This window comes from Talpa europaea (assembly GCF_964194135.1).
Source record: "Talpa europaea genome assembly, chromosome: 10".
NCBI classification, from domain to species: domain Eukaryota; kingdom Metazoa; phylum Chordata; class Mammalia; order Eulipotyphla; family Talpidae; genus Talpa; species Talpa europaea.
Genome location: NC_140077.1, coordinates 30,129,069 through 30,151,176, shown reverse-complemented (window position 1 = coordinate 30,151,176; position 22,108 = coordinate 30,129,069). Strand labels below are relative to the sequence as shown.

At 45.9% G+C, this 22,108-nt stretch overlaps 1 protein-coding gene across 2 annotated transcripts in view; it reads right to left on the bottom strand.

Annotated features, from left to right (window-relative positions):
- The window catches only part of ARHGAP22 (Rho GTPase activating protein 22), a gene marked incomplete at its 5' end in the record, with an annotated part of 141,371 nt that extends 119,819 nt beyond the window's left edge, over nucleotides 1-21,552 (bottom strand). For both annotated transcript variants that reach the window (XM_084244415.1, XM_084244417.1), the window contains one exon: nucleotides 21,501-21,552. In XM_084244415.1, coding sequence (XP_084100541.1) covers nucleotides 21,501-21,552 — 52 coding nt within the window. The remainder of the gene's footprint in view (nucleotides 1-21,500) is intronic.
- Between the last annotated feature and the right edge of the window lie 556 nt (nucleotides 21,553-22,108).

Genomic DNA, 22,108 nt, shown 5'->3' with positions numbered 1-22,108 from the left:
TTAGTTGAGGGCCCACACATAGTAGGGTTTCAGAAACACTTCACTGGGTAGGGAATCCCTGCTAACTGCCATGTACCTGATTACTACCAGCACATACTATTGACACATTGTAAAAAGTGTATTGTGGGGTTTTGAGGGAGTTCAGCTGCAAGGTCCTAAAAATTGTGCAAGAAATGCAACCACAGGAATAGCTATTATTTATTTGGCACCTACTATGTGTCTGGCATTGACACTGGTGCTTTAGATACAATATCTCATTTAATTCTCAAATTCCCTGGGGCAGGACTTTTCAGATGAAGAAAATAAGGTACAGAAATATTTAATAATGCCCAAAGTGATACAATAGTGTCACAAAAAAATACCATGGGACTCTGAACCTAGGACTGTTTCTACAGTTCCTGCTTTCCTATGATGCTAGTTTCTCTAAATAGCTTAATGCCATCATGTGAACAGTTCCTGCTAGAGAGCCTTCAATAAACTTGGTGGATAGAAAAAAATTCCCCCTCTCCCCCAAGCCATGTGCCTGGTTAGGGATTTGCCTCTGGGGCTGTTTTCTCCTACCCTGGGTCCTGTGTGAACTTCTTAGTAGTTGAAAGATGAGAGATTTGAACAAAGACCCCTTTGCTTTGAATAGCATGCTTTCTCCCAATCCTCACAGTAGCCCCGTGCCCACTGATCCCCAGATGTCATATTGATGCACAATCAACTCTAGCAACTGATAGGGAGAGGAGGAGAGGGCAGTAGGGGGCTGAAGACTCACCGGGATGTGCGGGATCAAATGGGCAGGTGGAAGGGAGCGAGCATAGTCCATGGAGACAAGTCCATCTTATTCAGCATTGAGTCACCTCTTCTGGCCACTTCTCAGAAGGGATGAATAAGTATCTTGACATAAAATTCAAGGCCCTTCATGGCATTGTCCCTGACTTCCTCTGTGACCCATCTCTTGCTAATGCTGCATACCACTGTGCCTTTGCACATGCTATTCTTTCTCTCTGGAATGGCCTGTCCCATACTATTTCAGTAACATAAGCCTGATCATGCCGAGCAAGTTGCCTGTGAAACTGTCCTGATTTTACCATTAGAAGGTGCCTCTGAGCACTCCCCCAGGGCTCTTCCCAGTGTCCCATGGACTGCCCAGTGTCCTCCTACAACCCCAGCCTGAGCCTCAGGCTCAGCTCAGACCTGAGGTCCCAAAAGTGTTAGGCAGATCCAGTGAATACCACTGAATGACATCATCACCACTCTTTTCATTAGAGCTGGGTAGAGGTCTGTCAGGCCAGAATAGAGGCTACCCAGGAGGAATGGGGAGGATACATGGCTGGAAAATTTCATGTGGACTTCAGGGTCATGGGGTGAGGTCCCGCGGCCAGTGACTCTGTCTTGAGCAATCATGAAGCCCTGTGAGTAATGTAGCCTGGACCACTTCCTCCAAGCCAGAGGCAGGAAAATGCCCTGAAGACTTACATTGGGTCCACTCACACTTTTGGTTAAGAAACCACCCCCAGGGGTGTTTTTCCTGTGCAGCTGTTTCCCCCTATGACATTAAGTCACTGCGTTCACACGCCCACTTTTCCAGGGATGAGCTTGGAATTGGACAAAACTACAGAGGCTCTGGGCTCAAACCCAGAAGTAAATCTGGGAAAAGGGCAGGAGTTAGTCAAGACTCTGCACCAGAGAATGGTGGAGGGTGGGGCGGCAAAGGAGTTCTTTCCTTTTTTCTGCCCCCAAATTCTGGATGAAGGCATCCATGGGGTCTGACTGGAAGACCCTAGTCTTCCCTTGCAGCACTGCTGCCTTGCAGAAGTTTACAAACCCTGCTCTGCAGGGTCCTGGAGCCTTCCACATGCCTCAGGGGATGCTGGGAGAATGGGGTGAAAGAGCTGGGCAAGGGGATCTGCTGACATGACAGCCTCCTGCATAAGCTTCTATTTGAAGGGCCTCCCTTACTCCCTTCATTTACAGACAGGAACCCTAGACCAAGGAGGAAGACACAGGTCTCACTCAGCACCGAGACAGAAAGGTGGCGCTACCCCCCTACCCCCCAGCCCAGGTTTTGCCCAGCCCAGCAGCCATCCATCCTGGGTCTCCCTTCACAGGTTTCTTGCCTTGTGTCATTTCGATAATTTTCTCTAGGCCAGACCCTGGTAGGTGTTGAAAGGTGGCACAAGATACTCAAGAGGACAGAACTCTCTAGAAGGCGGATCCACCCCCTGGTGAGATGTCAATATCATTATCTCATAGCCAGAAAGGTTTCAAATCAGTAATTCTCAACCTTGGCTACACATCTGGGAGTTCTGAAAATGAATGTCTTGTCCAGCCCCCAACGGTTCTGGTTTAACTAGCCGGCATGTAAAGGGTCATCGCTGTAAAAGCGCCTCTGGTGAGCCACCGTGTGGCCAGGATTGAGAACCACTTCTTTAAAAGAAAACTGCAGATTCTTGAGCCTGGGCCACCAGAGGCAAGTTTTGCCTGCTGTCACCCCCAGGGACACTGCTTCTGCGCGGGGTGGGGTGGGGGGCGGCGCACATTTGTCATCCAGTCTCCCAGTCAGAAAGTGGTAGGAAGTGAAATCAACCAGACATCTTTCTCCATGGCTTCAACGATGGAGCTCAAGCAAAGTTTCAAGATACAGCTGAAATGGACTTGTGAAGAAGCTGCATCGGGGCCTCCCTGGTGGCACAGGGGTTTTAACCTAAAGTCTCAGTGCTATCCAGCTATGGGCAGCCATTGCGGCATGAGTTCTATGCCCAATCAGGGAGCTAACCCACATGGCGCAGCAGACCTCTCCTGGCTCACCCGCTGCTCCCCTCAGCAGTGTATTTCAGTGGATCTGCCTGTTCTTTTCCCCACTCTGTCTCTGTTGAATCCTTTCACCCCCACACCTCTGGCCTACACCCCAGTTCTTATATGCAAAAATAAATAAAAAAATCTTAAACAAAAAGAAGCTGCATCAACAACAGCAACAAAAGCTGCCTCTAGACAAACTAGTAACCTTTTTTTCCCTCAAACTAGTAACTTTAAGGAAAGACAGAATTCAAGGTTTATGGCACTGCTAGAACTCCCAGTTCCCAGAAAATAAGGCTCCTCATAGGGAAAATTTTACAAGGTGTAGATAACATCAGATAAATACATTAACTGGACTCCTACCCAAATTTTCTTTGTCTCTACAGAAATCCTTGAAATAACTGTATAAATCTCAGTGAGAAGCTCAGGATTCGGGCAGCTTTCCCAGAGCTATCTGGAGGCTGTTTCCAGGCTCAAGTCTTCGCTTTTGGTTCTTTAATAAACTCACTTAATTTTTTTGCCTCGATTTATTTTTAGTTGACAGTAATAAGGGGCATTTATCCCAAGAATCTACTGGTGACAGCTCCATTCTCTGCAAAGTTACAGGTATGGCAGTCTGCCTTTATCCAAGGGGATAAGTGCCAAGACCCCTGTGGATGCCTGAAACCCTATACATACTCTGCTTTTGCCTGTCATGGATAGGCATGTATCTGATGTATGCATACCAGTGATAAAGCTTAATTTATAAATTAGGCACAGAAAGAGCTTAACAACTACAATAACAAAATAGAACCATTATAACAATATTCTGCAATGAAAGTTATGTGAATATGGGCTCTCTCTCTCTTTCAAAATATTGTATGAACCTTGGTTGACCTCTGGTAACTGAAACCACACAAAGCAAAGCCACAGATAAGGGAGGGATTGCTCTATGGTTGTATATAGGCAGTGCACTGCACAAAGGTATCCAGCAGATGGGGACTGGGGCTGGCTCTAGGCTCAGCTGGCAAAGTCACTCCTTCTAGCATGGTGGAGGGGAGCTGTCTCCAGGACGGTGAATCTTTCTCTACTTTTCACAGAAGTGCCATATAGATAAGAGCCCTGCTTTCCTGTTCTAGAGTTGGAAAAGAGCAGAGTAAATTCTTCCAGAGACAGAGGGGGAAAACTCTGCTACCCTTACACAGGGGTCACAGGATGAGGGTCTCCTGATTTCCTGCTCAGCAGGGCCAGGCAGCTGATGCTCCGGCTCACTAGCATTTTGCTTCTCTATACCCCACTGGTGTGCTGGTCCAGCCAGCTGGTACTAGTTGCTGTGAGACCTAATTGTTAAATTTTCAGGAATTTTGCAAGCCAGTTTAACACAGATGTCACTAGAAATTAAATTACAGAAACTTACAATTCAATAAGTTATATTAAAAATGGTAATACATATTCCACAGTCATTACTTCCTAATCATTTTACCTCATTACTACTGCCTACATTATTAAGACAATTTACATCCAGCCTATCTGTATGGTGAAAATGTCATTATGATGGTGGATTCCACGTATTGTCTTGTCTGGGTCATGGGGTGCCCAAACATTTGGTTAAGCAATATCCTGGGTGTGACTATGAGGGTGCTTCTGGATGAAATTAACATCTGAAGATGTTGACTGAATGGCAGCAGAATGCCCTTCCTGATGGGAGTGTGCCTTGCACAGTCAGTTTCCGGCCTACATCTGACTACCTAGAGCTTTAGGTTTGGTTCCTGTTTTTCAACTAGAACTGAAAATTGGCTCTTAGGTTTCCAACCTGCTGGCCTTCAAATTATAAGTACACCATCGGCTCTCTTAGGTCTCCAGCTTGCCCACTGCAGATCTCTCTATGTATTAGTAAATAAACAGATAGAAATATTAAATACACATGGAGACATACATTTATTCTCCTATTGGTTCTTTTTCCCTGAAGAACCCTCATACAACTATCCTTTAGTCTGCAGATGGCTTACCAACTCCTTAGTTTGGTGATCATACTGGTAATTTGAAACTGATCATGGTGGCAGTTTTTATACCAAGAAAATAAGCAAATGTTATCAATCAGAACTTAAAATGGTTTTCCTTTTGCTAACACAACTCAGCTCATTCCCTACCACTATCAACTCCCCACGTTGGGCAGACAGTGCTAGCTCTCCACCCACATCTTTTCTCCCCTTCTCTTGGGCACCTCCAGATGCTCTACAGACATGATGTGGCTTTATCTCCACACAGTCCACCTTGCTTGATGCCCTTTCTGGTGATCTGGCGTGGGAACAGCTTGGAAGTCCCATGTAGAAGATGGCAGAGGCCCTGCAGTCTGGGTCTCTGAGTGGCGTCGAGCCCCTCTGTCAACCTGTGATATCTCCATGGTCATGAAACTGAGAGTCACCATGTCGTTGGTCCTCTTCGACACTCTAGCCAGTCTTCCCACTGGAAACATACTCTACCTGCCTATCTTTGCCTGCCAGACTTTGCCACATTCTTCTAGACTCTAATCTACTCAGTAGAACATACTCCGCCTGCTCAGTACCTCTTGGTTATATCTCCCTGATCACCTATACCTGAGGCCACCCACAGGAACCTTCTAAAAGGCCTCCTACCAAGTCCTATTAAGACCTTACTCATACTTTAAATATATAACATTTAAATTACCTATAATTATTACCCATAATTTTAAAATTAAGTCATAATTTAAAACCCATGAATTGAATTAAAACTATAAATTACACTTACACTGAATTTCAAATATTCTTTCCAGATTTTTAAAAAGCGAAATTGTGTGAGAGTCATCAAAGGTGATCTTCTCTGCCACTCTGGTGACCTTGCTGCTGGTGCTCTGAGCTTATCCTCAGTGTGGGGCATGTAGGTGTTGTAAGCTGCTGTCCAGATGGCAGGGCCTCTCTCTGTCCTACTGCACTGTTCCTGACCTCAGTCTGGTTGCCTTGGGCCCAACGTCTGTCTCTGTCCTTTGACCCAATGTCTCCTTCAGGCACTGAGCATGGTTTTTCATTTGTTTTGTCCACACACTGCAATCCACTGCAGCCATTCCATATATAGCCCAGGCTGCCAGAAGGGTCTAGAACCCTGGACTCCTGTTTTTCTGAACTCAAATTTAATATCCCGGGGTTCTGGGCAAAGTCCTAAGGACAAAGATGTAGAATCCAGATTAGAATCCTGGATCTACATCTTTGGGTGGAAAATCACCCAGACACATCAGAGTTCACAGAAGAATTCAGAGACTGCTTGGCAAGTCCCTTAGAAGTGACATGTTGCCTGGGGCATGTCCAAGGGGATACGTGGCTTAGGGAATCTGAGCTGGGTTAGATGAATGAGTGGCGACCAGCGGGGTTCTCTAGTGATAGATACAGAGATGAGAGTTTTATTAGGAATTAAACTGCTCTTTAGGAAGTGAGGGAGAAGAAGGGGAATGGATGGGAGGAGAGTGTCAGAGGGCCACACACCTTACAGTGCCCTTCCAGGCCCCCTGGGAGCTCTGGAGTCAATGGTCCAGTAGAAGGGTTTAGCTTTGGATGGAGGTGGTTAGGTCAATGAACTATTGCCCTTTGGAGTCATTGGCTAGGGGCCTTCTCAAGAAGAGTGTGACCTTGACCATCACTCCCTTGTGTAGTCATTGACTGGGGACTACCCAAGAAGAGTGTGAAGTTGGCTTGAAAGCTGAGACTGACCCTAAAAGAGCTAACAGCTGGTGACTGTCAGCTGACCTCACTCTCTGCAGCTGGGGCCCTGAGCAGCCCAGCTGTGTCTACCATAGGTTGTACGGCCGCATTTTTTAAGACTTGTAAATGTTGGTTTTGGACAAACGCTACTCACCTAAAAATCTTTGCTCCATTTGGTCAACAATCTGGGCTGCCTACCTAATTGGGCAGTTTTCAGATTAAGATTTTATTCAACTGCAAAGTCTCACTGAAGAGACTTTGACAGGTAAAGCTACCATTAGAGAGTATATGGAGCCCACACTTGGGCAGGTACTACTGTGAGAATATGGGTTCCCCCAGAGCACAATGGGAGTAGGCAAGGACCCCAACTCAGAGGCCTGACATCCTGGATCAGGCAGGGTCCCTTGATGAGTTCCTATTTCTGGCAGTCAGAAGCTGAGAGAAAAGGGAAGTGTGACCTCATTAGTGGGTCCTGGGAATGTGATGTACTAAGCCAAGGAGCCGTTACTCTTCCCCTGAAGCAGGGGGCAGAGAAACCATTGGGTGTGAGCTGGGTGGGGAGGGGGGTTACCCAGTGTAGCCTGCCTGGGCTCAAATGGCAACACCTGTCCTTATGAGGGTCCAAAAAGGAAGCAGGTCTGAAATCTCATAAGAAGCAGATTTTAGAAAATGATGAATCACTTCTTTGGTCAGTTTAGACTTATTGAAAAACAAGTCTTCTCCCTCGTGAAAACACCTGCTTGTTATGGGAAGGCAGAGATTGGAACAGATGCATAGAACGGAAATTTTGCAGGCACTTCCTTGCTCCACTCACACCTCTCCCCAAGGTCAAGATTCCTCCTCAGCTCTACCACCCCCTCCCCTGGGCACATGACCTCCATCTGCTCTTCTAATCATTCCCCCTCCTTTTGCATCATTCATCTCTCCCTTCCTCTTCGGCTCTTTTCTCATCTCTCTTACTCTCAATATTATACCTTCCCTTCCCTTCGTTTGTTGCAGTGGAACAGAACTTGTTTTGGGTTTTACAACATCGAGTCCCTTCCTGTTCTGGAGGAATCCCTCACCTTCTTCTTGGGAAGCTCTGTCCCTGCAGGTTGTGTGGCCTAGGCTCAGGCTAGACGTTGCTGGAGTTTTGATTTAATCTTGAATGTGTCATGAAAACACTGACAGGTATTAGGGTTAGCTTTTCAGTACTGGAGGCAGTGACAATGTGCTGCTGTGAGTATGGGACCTTCTAGCACAGTGGATCTCCTGGCCATTTTATTCCTGCCAGGAGATCATCCTTGTGCTTCTTGTTTTGAGGCTCTTTGGAGTCACGATCATTCTTGTTTATTTCCCAAGACTGATTCTCCAGCCCCCAAAAGATATTTAAATCTCTGAAATCCTTCCAATAAATTCCCCTTTTCTGGCTTTAGCTGGCTTGGATTGCCTTGCTGTGATTTGTAACCTGGAGAATTCTAACTGATGCCCATATCATGCCTCTTAGCCCATGTTTTTCACATTCCTCTTCTCCTCTCTCACTTCGTAATCTTCCTAACTCAGTGCAGATGGTGCAGTCTCCCACTCGTCCATTCTCTCACAGAGAGCATTTCCTTCCTTATTTCCCCAGTTATGTCACCAAGCTAATCATTGCATGTCTCAGTCTGGAAACCACAGGCGATCCTTTCAGTCCATGGGCAGAAGAGTAGAAGGCCTTCTACTCCCTGTCTTAATACTTCCTGGCTGAGTTTCCTGTTGGTCATGAACTATAGGAATCTCAGTTCACCCAGAGGTATGACTGGATGAGGCCCTCCTACTTCTGACAAACACCTCTTTCTTTACTGCCTTTCTTTCATCCTCATTTGTTTAAAAATTCAACCCCTGCCTGGGTGTACACTTCTACTTTTGCTTTGTGCATGTCTGGTCCTGACATACTGCCTTACTTTAGCCTGCAGTGGGGTGATATATTCAGTATGCTAAAAGCAAAACTGCTGAAGAGGAATTTAGTCTCTGGCAACACTAATTTTCAAAAATGAAAAGCAATAAACACATTCTCAGATAAACAAAAATTGAGATAATTAATTGTTAGTAGACCTGCACTACAAGAAATATTAGAGGGACCCTTTCAGGCTGAAGTGAAAGAACATGAGAAAATAACTCAAATATTCAAGACAGTGTTAACACATTTTTCTTTATAATTTCCTTTTTTATTATCTGATTTAAAAGATAACTACATAAAACAATAATTACAAACCTAAGTTTATATGCATACAACAGGTTATATAACTATATAAGTGGGGAAATGAAGACATATAGTATAAGTTTTGTATACTATTGATATTGTTAGTAATCCAAACTAGATTGTCATAAATTAAAACATAACATAATCCCCAAGGCAACCACTAAGAAAACAACCCAAGGATACAGAGTAAGAGAAATGACAAGGGCAATAAAAAAGTATGACAAAATAAATAACAACTATGCAGCATGAAATAAGTCAGTAATTAAGGCTGTGAGGAACAACATAGATATGATACATAGAAAAAAATTAGCAAAATAGCAGGAGTATCACTTATCACTAATTACTAATTACACTAAATATAAATGGGTTATCCTCTCCATATTAAAAGATGAAAGTAGGCACAATAGATAAAAAATGAAATGATCCAGCAATATGCTGTCTAAAGAGTGTTAATTTGGATTCAAAGACACAAATAAGTTGAAAGTGAAAGAAATGAAAATGATATTCCTTGTAAATAATAATTTTTGAAAAGCTGGTGTGGATGTGCTAAAACCAGGCAAAACAGACTTTAAGACAAACATTATTATAAGAGAAAAGGACAATACGTATTAATCAAAAGATTAATTCATCAAAAAGATATAGCAATGTAGATATTCACCTAACATAACAGCACCAAAATCCATGAAGCAAACCTACACAGACTTGGATTTAAAAGATACAACAATAATTTGAAAGGTCAACATCCCATTTTCAATAAGAAATAAAACATTAATAAGGGAATAGAGAACTTGAAAAATACTATAAACCAAGTAGACCTAAGAGACATAATAGAACATTTTACCCAACAATAGCAGAATATACATTCTTCTTAGATGCACATGGAACATTCTCCAACACAGACTAAATGCAGGGCCACAAAACAAGTCTCAATAGATTTAAAAGGGTATCTACCTTTATCATTTGTTGCAGCATTATACTGGAGGTTATAGGCAACTAGGCAAGAAAAAGAAATCAAGGCATACAGACTGGAAAGGAAGAAGTAATAGTAAGTATTTTAGCCCAAACAACTCTGAGTTAGAAGTGATCATGACCTCCTGTGTAGTTGAGGGGATAAGGTGCAGCCTAATGGAGGTTACACAGAATTAGAGAGAGGCTGAAATTTGAATCCAGGTTCATCTGCCTCTAGGACATTCATCCTAATCACACATGACACTGCCACCATGACACCTTGCAGCTGATGAAATGATTTCAAAAGCATGCACTTGATATTTAAAATACACTCAAATCAAGAGTGATTCCTTCTGGTACTGCTATTTTGCATTTCCACTGTGAAGCACTTTCTTAGCTTGCCTTCTGCCTAAAGATGGCTGATTCTAGCAGAAAATAAACCAGATGGCACTCAAGTGGCCCCCTTTTGCAAAGGAGGTCTCTTGCCAACACTCTCACACCTGCTTTCCTTCTGGCCCAATTCAAGCTCAGGGAAGAGAAGATCTGTTGGTATCTCAGCACCAGGGTTCCCAGAAGACAGTCTCTACCCCACACACATCTATATTCAGCCACCCCAGATGCTGACGAAGGAGCAAATTGATCTACACTCATGGTGTCTCCTAGAGCAAAAATTATTCCCCAAATGCTTAGCTCACCATGAGGAAATGCAGCTCCAAGACAGACCTGGCAATTCTAAAAAGCAGCTGGATCCCTCCTATGGTAGATTGATTGCAAAACCTCCCAAATTCCTCACCCCTTTCTGGATCCAAGAGAGACATGTGGTTCTATCAACTCAGTGTTTGCCCTAGCTGACAGCCAGTAACCCTAACAAGTGTGAGTGAGGCCTCACTAACCAGCGCCCCCACACCCTTGGACATGCCAGTCAAATGCATAAGACTGTGAGCTCAGGGGAGTTTTACTCACAGACCCATCAGCACGAATACTTGTTCACTGTTTGAAGCTGCTGAGTTCTATGGAGGTGTGTCATACCGCAATAATGGGCCTCACCCCACTGTCAAGGCTGATGCAGTTTTAAGAGCTGCACCAGCCATACTTTCTTGGTTTAATCTGCCCCTTCTCCTGATTCCAGTCCAGGAGCTCTGCATGGAGACTGGAAAGTAAGTTGGCAAGAAACAGGCTGAGTTTGAATTCTGTTGCCTAGGGTCCTAATCATTCCTAACATTAACCTCATCAGACTAACAACATCCACCCTTTGGGGAACAATGTGAAGACTTATGAAAAAATAGATGGAGATTCTAAATGGTCTAAAGGGAGTAGAATTTCAATAAATAATGGCTGCTAAGACATGCTACATTGATATTTGTTAAATTTCTGCCTTCAGAATTGAAGTGCTGCTCCAAATCTCTGGTCACATGATTAGGGCTCCATGGGAGGTGCTGGGTACCTAGGCCCTTCCTCTCCATTCAGGTTTGTGAATAACCAGAACCCGGCACTTGGCACTGTGGAAGGCTCCAAAGTGTGAGAAAGTGTCTCTCGGACACTCACACTGAGGGTGTGTGTGATGGAGAATATACTTCAATTTTGCCCCTGGCCCAGAGCTCCTCCAACTCTTGGAATCTCCCAAGCAATAGGATTATCTTTCATTGTGCATAACAAGCCCTTTCATTCATATCTGAGTTTATTATAACAATGAAGTGACATAAGAGCTTCAGAAAGGGAACCTACCCCCAGAAAGACCGAGGCATGATTAGAGGGTTGGAACTTTAAGCCCCACCTCTAGTCTCATTCCCCAAGCTCGAGTTCAAGTACTAAGGTGAATGACTTGGTCAATCACGCCTATAAAATGACCGTGGCACGAAACCTTGACTTACAGGATTCAAATTGCTTTTGGGTTGGTGACTATGTGAAGGTGCTAAGAGGAAGCTGCACCCAAGATAGGGTATGGAAGCTCTTAGTCCTCCTCCACTCCCCATATCTTATTCTATGCATCTCTTCTATTTGGCTGTTTGTGAGTTGTATCTTTTAGAATAAATCAGCAATAGGAAGTAAAATGTTTTCCTATGTTCTGTGGGCCATTATAGCAAATTATGGAAACTGAGGAAGATCCAGGAACTATCAAATTTGTAGCCAAGTTGGATAGAATGTGGTTACCCCAGGTACCCTGGGCACCCCACTTGCATCCAGTGTCTGAGACAGCCTTGTGGGACTGAGCACTTTTCTTATGGGATCTTCCCTTATCACAGAGAGTAGAGTTGCCTTGTGGATGCCCAGTTGGTGTCAGAGAATCAAAGAAGGTAAACAGACATCCAGGGCAGCCTGTCCTTCTGTGTGTGAGTCCTCAAGGACAGGGCCTGTTCCATTCTCCTGGGGGCTTGTGCCCAAGAAGGGGTTTGGACAGAAAAGAGCACAAGGGACTGTGGAGGGTCCCTGGTCTGTCCCAGGGCAGGGTGATGGGGACCGTTGGACCTACTCCCATAGCAACTTCTTCATTTTTTTCAGTGTTCAGTGTTGAATTTTACTCTCTACCAACATCCCTAGGAATTTATGAAAGCCCTCAACCCAATAATTTTAAGCACACACTGTGTGAGGGTCTCTGAGTAAGGCTGGGTATCTGGGACCCTGCCCATGTGTGCCTGGCTGAAGGGGTTCGAGGGGATTCATCAGGTGGTCTCTGCTCAGCAAGTCAAAGCGCCTGTGCTAGTCATCCAAAAAAAAGCGGCATCTTGGTGATTTTCAGAAAGGCTCTGTGTAGACTCAGGGCCTTGGTCCTGAACGTGAGTTGCTTGAGAATCAGTCCAAGGAAAAGGCTTGAACACAGTACTCTGGGATTCAAAGACCGGGGCAATGGCCAGGGCTAGCACTGTGGGACTGACATCAAGTCTATTTCTCTATTTCTCTATCAGGTCTATTGCAGTGGGTACATGCATCAGGCCCTGGGGGTCTCCAAGGTGCCAGACCAGCCACCTGTCAGTTCAGAATGGCCTTGCTTCTCATTCTTGCACTCACACAGTCTCAGAACCAGCCCTGATGTGGCAAAGGACACACTATGCCCAGGGGCAGCGTCTCCCCCAGTGCACTTGCCAAAATCATTATTTCAGCAGTTACCCTTGCTCAGCACCCACATGTGCCAGGCCCTGTTGTCATGGTTCACACACATCACTGCCCAAAAGCGTTTTATTTATTTTAAATTTATTTTTAATATTTTATTTTATATAATTCTTACATCATTTTTCATTTTTTCACAGTGTATGCATTTTCATTTTGTTTTATTGATTCCCAGTTTAAGAGGAAAGTGAAGCCCAGAGGTGGTGAGTGATGTGTGCCAGGTCACCAGTTGGAGGGGGCTGAGCTGGTATCTCAACTTTCCAGGGTGTGTAATGCCAGGTGGCTCTTATTTGTTTCCATAGTGAAGATGTGGGCACAGGTATCTACCATATGGTACCTGTGTGATGAAGCAGACTGCCTGGATAGATAGATCTCTTTAGAAATTGTTTTTGTGGTTGCCCTCAAGTTTACAAAATATATTTGCAATTAATCTAAGTTTGCCCCCTTTAGGGGCAAGGATAAGTTCTCTACTACACAGTCATTGATTTTTGAAAATTCTCAGGCAATATTACTTGCAATATTTTTTCCATTATTTTCTCTCTCTTGTCCTCTGGTATTCCAATGACGTGTTTACAACACCTTCCAATGTACCTCCTAGACGCCCATGATCCACATGGAAGATTTCAGAGAATACTTCCTTCAGATACCTCCATTTTTCTTAAAAAAAAAAAAAAAAAATTCCAAAGTCAACAGTTCACAACCAGAGACCAACAGTAGGAGTCAGTGGTTTGTCTGGAAGGGAGTTCCTGTCCTTTCAGGATTCCCTCTATTCCCTTCCTTGAATTCTGCTTTTTATTATGTATTGAATCCTTATAACAATACTGTGAGACATGGCCTGTCAGGCCCTCCCTTTTACAGTGAGTATCGCATTTTGGCTCATATTAGCTGAGGACGATCATGAACTAAGTCTTTTTATAACACCCAGGATCTATACCCAGGCCTGGCTTTCTCTGAAGACTGTTCTTATCTTTTCAGAACTGGCAAAATGATGTGCTGGTAGGAAAGGCTGACTTTCCTTGTGCATTTAAAAGTTAACAGGTTATGCTGGGAGCTAAGAGGAAAAGTGAACAGTGGTCTGGGCAGAGGAAGTGGGATTATCTATCTATCTATCTATCTATCTATCTATCTATCTATCTATCTATCTATCTATCTATGTATCTATCTATCTATCTATCTATCTATCTATCTATCTATCTATCTATCTATCTATCTATCTATCTATCTATCTATCTATCCAAGCACTGGGTACAGTCAGATGCACGGGAGGGTGAGAGAACCCACGAGAGCAGAACGGGGAACGGAACAGACAGACTGACGAAGTACACTGCTGAGGGGAGCAGCGGGCAGCAGGAGAGGACTGTCGCCCCATGTGGGACCCTCGCCAGTGGCCAGGGATCGAACTGGTGCTGCAAAGGCTGCGGGCAGCTTTGCAGCCCAGCACTCAACCATTGCGCCACCGGGGAGGCCCCATTTCTTAACTGAACAATGGGCTGAGCTGGTCTTCAGACTCTTGGATGGCAGCTAGGGCAGGCATCTGAAAGCTAATGCCACGGCATCTAGGTGCCCTTGTTTATCGTTACCTTACTCGTAAGCCACCAGGATGCTTCTTCCTCCCATGCTTGTTTCTATGGTAATTGGCTTACGGTATTATTACCTGGCAGCCATCTAACATATTGAGAAAAGCCAATCTTTATTGCTAACAGGATCATTCTGTGGGGAGCCTAATAGAAATATTCCAGATTCGAGTTGGCAGTGGGGGGGGGGGTGCACAGTTGATGGCTGTGGTAGTCAAGTCCCTAAAGGCAGAGCTACACATGAGTACTAGAGATGGGTCAGCTCAGATCTGGGCCAAGTCCTGCTCTGCTGCTCACTAGCTGTGCATCATGAGAGTCAGTGAACTTTCTGAGGCTCATATTCCTTATCCATCCAACAGGAGAGCTGCCCTGGTCCCACAGAGCTAGGCAGCAGAAAGATGGCAAGGGAGGGTGCTGCAGAGAACAGAACTGGGAACCCTCGCCCAGGGCTGCCATTTCGCAACCATTCTCAGGGTCAAGTCATTTCTCCTACATGTGCAGGAACAGAAATCTTCAAAGGAAACTGGTTTTCTAAGGAAAGCTCCTGACTCAGCACCTACTAGGTTCAGTTGCTGTGGTGGGTAAATGTGGGTTTCCGTTGGCCTTCCTGGAGAACAGTGCATCTGGCAGAGTTTCTGTCTAGACACTCACTGAGAGCTCTGCCAGGCCTTTCCCCAGCCTCCCTGGTCTAGAGGCCCACATGCCTCGCTGCTTCCCAGGACCCAGGAAATCAACAGGGCTCTCCTCTTTGCTATGGGCTGAGCTGTGTCACCCCACAAATTCATATGTTAAAGCCTCAACCCACAGAATGTGACTGTATTTGGAGACATGGATTTAAAGAGGTAACTAAGTGAAAAGAGGCCATTAGGGTGGACCCTGATCCAACATGCATGGTGCCCTATAAAAAGAGGAGATTAGCACATAGGACACAGAGCAAAGACCATGTGAAGACACAGGCCATCTGCAAGCCAAGGAGAGAGGCCTCAAGAAACCAAACCTGCAACAACTTGATCCTACACGTCTAACCTCCAGAACCACAAGAAGATACATTTCTGTTGTTTAAACCACCTCGCCCGTGGCGTGCTGTTATGACACCCAGTCTGACGGACACGCCTGCCCTTGCTCCTCACTGTGAGTGGAGAATTTCAGCTCCCTTGGGGATACTTCACCTTGTTACTGGTCCTCCCCAGCTCTCCTTGCTCCCACCCCACCTCTGCACTTGTGTTTCCTAGTGTTTCATGTCCCCAGACATGTCCAGCTAGCACATCTCCCAGTCTGGGCAGGGAGAACTATTTGGGGTATATGTTATAGCTTGTAGCCCAGCTTTGGGTGCCCCATGTCCCATCCCAGCTCTGATTTCAGCCATAGGTGTTGGAAGGAGTTTCCACCTGCTGATGGCCCCCCATCCAAGCTCTCAGTCTCGGGAGATGGGGGAAAGCTTCCCCGAATTCACAGAGACTCTGTGGCTCCTGTGCAAATGAACAAAGTGTAGAAGTGCTCTGTGCCACACCTCCAGGGGCAGCTTTTATAGTTGAGGGAGAAAAGGAGCAGATTAATTCCCCAGTCTTTTTCCTTCTGGGTGCAGCCGGGGACACGTCACACTTTCCTCAGTTCCTGAAAGTCAGCCTTCTGCTTCCTGGTATCACCTCCCAAAGAAACCCCTGCACCCAAACCCTTGTCTTAGGCTGTTTTGGGCAGAACCCAAACTTGGAAACAGCTTCACCAGTTCCTGGCTGAGTGAGCAGGACCAAGTGACTTCACTCTCCCCATCTGTAAAATGGGAACCTTAATATCTCAGGCTGGTTACAGGGGTTAGGTGAAATTGCCTGGTTGAACTAAGTTGTAAACTTCAAGGTGCTCTCAATCTATTAGCTGTTATTCCTAGTTATCTGGTGCCTTAGGTCCTTCCTCCTTGCTCTTTTCATCACAAAAAAAGAAGATCCTACCTTCCATCTCATTTCCTGCATGTCTTATGCTGCCAGGCACAGGGGATATTCACTTAGTTTTTTTTTTTAATTAAAATTTTATTTTTACTTTCCCCATACAATTACAACCCCCTTATTTTGACCCCAAGCCCTCCTTTCCCCGCCCCGCACCCCCCATAGAGTGTCTCTGGTTCATAGTTATTTGTTGATTTTGATATTTTCTTTCTTATAGTTATTCATTTTCCTGGTCCCTTATTTAAGTTTTCTAGATTCCTGCTGTGAGTGAGACCATCCGGTATTTTTCTTTTTCTTTCTGGCTTATTTCGCCGAGCATGATCCCTTCCAGCACCATCCATGTTGCTGCAAATTGCATGTGTTTATCTTTTTTGAATGCTGAGTAATATTCCATGGTGTATATGTACCACATCTTCTTGATCCAGTCATCTATTTTTGGGCATTTGGGTTGTTTCCAAATCTTAGCTATTGTAAATAGTGCTGCTACTACATGACATGCACATCAAAGACATCTTTACAGACACATCACCCAAAGCAGTGATAGTGAAGGCAAAGATAAACAGCTGGGACTACATCAAATTAAAGAGCTTCTGCACAGCAAAAGAGACAATAACAAAAACAAAGAGAAACCCCACCGACTGGGAGGAAATTTTTGCACACAACACTAATGATATTCACTTAGTTTTGAGGCCAGAGTAGTAGCTGGGACAACCAGAAAAGCTTCCTCCACTCTTTATCCACCTTTCCTACCAGGTGAGTCCCTTAGAAGTGATCTCCTAGAAACCAACCCAGCCTCAGGATGAAGGTTCCAAGAGTTCCCTGCCCTAGGGACCCAGAAGTTCTGAGGCTAGAGATGGAAACAGGCCACTGTGTGGTATGTGTGGTGCTGGATGGGGGCAGGTGCTGAGATCATTTCTTGTGTGAAGCTGGGAAGTGGGTACCACCCAGGGCAGCCCACGGGGGATGCAAGGGAGATGGACAGATGGACGGATGGATAGATGGATTGGGGAGAGGGGATAGAGAGGACAGAGCATGCTGGGTGGCTTAGTCAGAAAGGGCACCAAGCAGTCCCTTTCACATCTGTCCCTCTTCCTGTGTCCTCCTTCCAAACAAAGGCCCTTCTGCCCTCCTAGCTGCCCAAACTGGAAGGCTGGGCTTCACTGTCCTCCTTCCTGCGCCCCCTTCCACACGCAGCCAGCCACCGAGACCTGTGCACTCACTTTAGTGAATAGTGCAGACTTAATCCTGTTTCTACCACTCCTGTTTGGTGCAGCTTCTCACCAGTCCTTCCCGGGGCTGTTGAAATGGCATCTTACCTCACAAGTCACCCTGTCTAAGTTCCTTGTGCCCCACCCATCAGCCACCTTCCCCAGAGATTTGCTGCTAGAATCTCTGAAAGTCTTCCAACCTTCCACTGGCTTCTCACAGCCCAAAGCAGGGAGGAGGTTCTGTAATGACTGTAATGCGAGGCTGGGTGCTTCCTGGAATTCCCTTTCTTGTATGTTTCCCGTTGTGCTGGGTCACAGTGAGATTCTGGGGAGCTGGGAGGGAGCAGCAGCCATTTTGCAGCTTGCACATGTTGCTGCTATTCCAGGGCAGCCTGATTTACCTCACCAGCATGAAGAAGCAACTGGGTTTGCTGCTGCTCCACCTTCCCACGGAGCTTCCTTCAACTTCTACTACTGGGCCAGCGGTGTGTGTGTGCGTGTGTGTTTTTATCTCTATGATGAAGGGCCTGGTTTCTGCAGGATTACTTTACACCACCAAACCGAGTATCCTGCTACCCAGATGGAAACCCCAGACACCCTCACACACCCCTGTGCAACACTGCCAAGCATCGCCCATATTTCTCCCCAGTATCTCTTGAAATTGCTGTCCCCTTTCCATTTTTACTGATTCAGGTTCTCAAAAGTCCACCTGACTTTCATTAATCCTCGCTCCATGCCTTTCATTCATTCATTCAATAGCCATTAAACATATACTAGGTGTCAGGCATATTTGGAGCACTGTGCAGATGTCTTCAACCTGAGCTTTCACCCCTCCCCTACTAATTCTAAGTGGTGCATGAATAACAACCAATCGTGGTGGCAATAAAGCCTGCAGCACAGTGTCGATATCTTAATGGGAGAGGGAAGACAGGGCAAGTCTGACTGTGGCTGAAAGCCTCTTCTCCAAATGCAACTGTAAATCTAGACAAAATTGATAAAAACAACCATTTCCATACCCTGGAAATTGATCATAAGCATGCAGCAATCCAAAAAGCACTTATGGTCCCAAAACTGATGTACTTTAGGTAAGAGCAGGGAGAGTCCATGGCGTTCTTGCCTAGAGGTGCGCCCATCACACTTCTCCCAGCTCAAAGGTTCTGTAATGGCGGCCACGTTATGACTCATAGGCGGCCAGCGGAAGTCTCAAAAGAAGGTGACATTAGGGTAAAAGGCTGAAGAAGGTGATTTTGTGAGCCATATGGATAGTTGGGGGCAAGGAGCTCCAGAGAGAGGACAGCACAAGCAAAGACACAAGCGAGGCACAGCAAGGAGGGTGGTGTTGGTGCCAAGTGGGTGGGGGCACACGAAAAGAGATGATGTGATGGTGATGATGGGCCAGATGGAGAAGTGACAGTGGGTATCCACTGGGGTGTGTTAATCAGATTTAGGTTTAAGGAGCTGTGCTCTAGCTACTTATGGAGAGGAGATGGAGGAGCCAAGGGCAGAACCAGCAGCACCAATGAGAAGGTGACCCCCAGTTGACAGCTGACTTCACATCCTGCTCAGGTCACTCCTCCTATTCAACAATTTTGATCTGATTAGCCCTATGCTTGCAACTTCCAACAGCTCCCTACAGTCCATGAGAAAGAGGCCAAGTTTCACTCCTCTTTATGCCCCACTGCTCCCCTTCCTATGACTTCATCTCCTGTCCTCTGAGTCTCTTATTCTAGCAGGACACACTCTTGCCTCCCTACCTAGGTTCTTGTTGCCCCCTAATATCCCTACCATCTATAGCAGGGAGGGGAGAGGGTATACCCTAGAGAAAGGCCCAGTGGGCAAAGCCAAAGAGTTGAGGAGGCCTAAGGGAGGGATGCAATGAAGGATGCCCATCCCAGCGGCTCCCTGGTCTTGGTTCTGAAGATGAGCTATGGGCCTGGTTGTTGGGGGCCTGTAGAAATGGTTGGAGTCAGAGCTGGGTCCTTCTCTCTGGATACCCGGGTTGGTTTGGGCAGACACCACTATCTCTCTTCCCACTGTGATTCAGATGTGCAGTGGGCAGTGCCCAACAAGAAGTCATCTATCCAGGGCAAGTACTGGGAAGACCAATGATGAGGAGTTTGGGAAGTTGGTGAGCAAAGAGGCTGAGCTGGTTTGAGTTGGCAGGATGGGGCCACAGGCACAGCTTATAGTGGAGGAGCCAAGGATGGCATCCATTTATGTGTGAAAGCATCAGGGCAGGTCTCCCTGCAGGAGGGACACAGACTGGACTGCCTGGCTCCGGCTTCTTGCTATAGGGCAGATCCTCGATGTGGCAAAATCAAACGCATATTAAGGAAGTGAAGTAAAGCATCACAATCCACTCCCAAAGAACCTTCTCTTACCCTGAAAATTTCAGCTAAAAGAAAGCTTAGATTCCCTAATAATCTCCTCCATAATCTACGGGGTGAGAGATGGAGGGAGAAGAGGCAGTGAAGACAGAGAGACAGAGAAACACAGAGACAGAGCTAGAGGGAGACAAAGACAGATTCAAACATGGAGAGATGGGACATGAGAGACCTAGGATAGCGGGAGGACCTGCCTCCCGGTGCTGCTCTCTCCTTCCAAAGCCTCCCCAGATTGGCATTGTTGGTCCTTCTCTTTCTTTTTTTTTTTTTCTTTTACAAAGTTGTCAAACAGTTTCTGGTCACGTGATGATTTAAAAATTAATGCAATCTAAAGGGATGAAACACTGATGCATGCTACCATGGCAATGGGCCGCAGAAGAAACATGACTACATGAAAGAGGCCAGTCACAAAGGACACATGTGTGATTCCATTTCTCTGAAACAGACAGAAGAGGTCAGTCCACGGAGATGCAAAGCAGAGTGACTGCCGGGAGTGGGGTGGGGAGGCAGGGCTGCAGGGAACTCTGCTTAAGGGGAGTGAGGTTTTCTTGTGGGGCAGTGAAAACGTTGAAGACTGGAGGGGGGTGGTTGCACACCATAAATGGACCACCTGCCACTGAATTCACTGTATTTTGTCATGTGCACTTCAGTGCAGTTCAAAATCAGTCCCGTCATGTTCTTTAAATTAGGATCTCTTGAGCAGTATCTCATTTCACCTTCTCTCAAAGACTAGTATCTGTATGTCGTCTACACCATGGAAATCTCGTGACTGGAAATTTCCACAAGAGCAGGTAACTTTTCCTTTCAATCCAAAGAAAATATCAAAGAAAATAACTGAAGATTTCACAGACCGTCTTCCCCCCCCTCAATGCATTAGGCATTAGAGACCAATCTCAACTGCTCCCCACCCGTTACTGCAGACAGTGATATTCAGAGGCCGGCTCCATGAGGTGTGTCCCTAGCATGTGCCCGGCCCAGCATGGGATCCAGGCCACCTGGATTTGTGATCACAGAACTGGATCTTTGTCCCTGCAAATACCCACTCATCATCTGAGGGTGCCCAGGCCCAGAGACAATGGCATGTCACTGGACAACCTCCCAGCCAGCTCCTGTGCAATGCACCCACCCAGCCAGCCCCTGTGAGACACCCCATAGATGGCACCTGTGTGACCCACCTATCTGATCACCCAGAAGGTGGACCTACTTTGCCTGAATTACCTCCCAGGCACTTTTCTGGGGCTACTGAACCATCTTCCTCGCTTCTGAATTAACTGCCTGACTAAACTGTCTACAAGTAGGTACAGAGTAGCCATGAGTCACAGTTCTCCCTGGGAAGGACGTGCCTCCCACGTCCTCAGTCCGTGGTTCTCACAGACCCTGAATGCCATCAGAAGCCCGAGTCACTCATCAAGGCCCCCAGCAATCACGAGCATAAGGAAGGCTGCTTATCCAAGCAGATGTGGAATAGCTCCCTAGTTGAGGGGTGAGAGCTGTGCCAGGCTCTGACCACAGATGCCCCTAGGTGCTCTCAGCCCATACGATCAAGACAGCCCCTCTGGGTGCCCTTGGGTGGCCCCACCCCTCAAGAAAGAAGCCAAAAGCAAAGGTAGTCACATCCCACATAGAATAAAATAAAATTCTTACTGAAATAGCTGGCTGCAAATGCTCTTCTTCTGCTGGAAGCCGTTGGCAGCATAATGAAGCTGGCCGTCTACACGCAAATTTCTTGTATATCCTTTTTATAAAGAACCAACCACATCCTCAAGCAGACAAGCTAATTCCTGTTTTCCAGTAACAGGAGATCAGCATCTATAGAAAAGAAATATATTTAGAATGCCCTTTATCTGGTGTTTCTTGGATCTCAAACTAGAAGCCTTGTTGTGAAGAATTAGCCCCCTAAATGCAAATGTACCCAGAGATATTGGAACAGCCTCAAACAAGTCATGGGGCCTAAGGTATCAGTTCCTCAAGTCTGGAAAATGAGAACAAGAATGACAACTACCTCTCAGAGAGAACGAAGGATCGAGGAGTCAGTGGGTAGAAAATAGCAAAGCAAGCAACACATGCCAGATGCTGTTTGATCTTTGTAATCAGCCGACCTGGATTTAAGAGGAGCTTTATTTCCCAGAGATCCTTGAAAATGGGTACAAACAGCACCTGCAAACCTGCGCATGGCTTTTAGATGCTATTGTGTCTCTCGTACGTCAGTGAGGAGGTGGAGGTTATGTGGTGTAGGTGAAGTAAGGGACAAA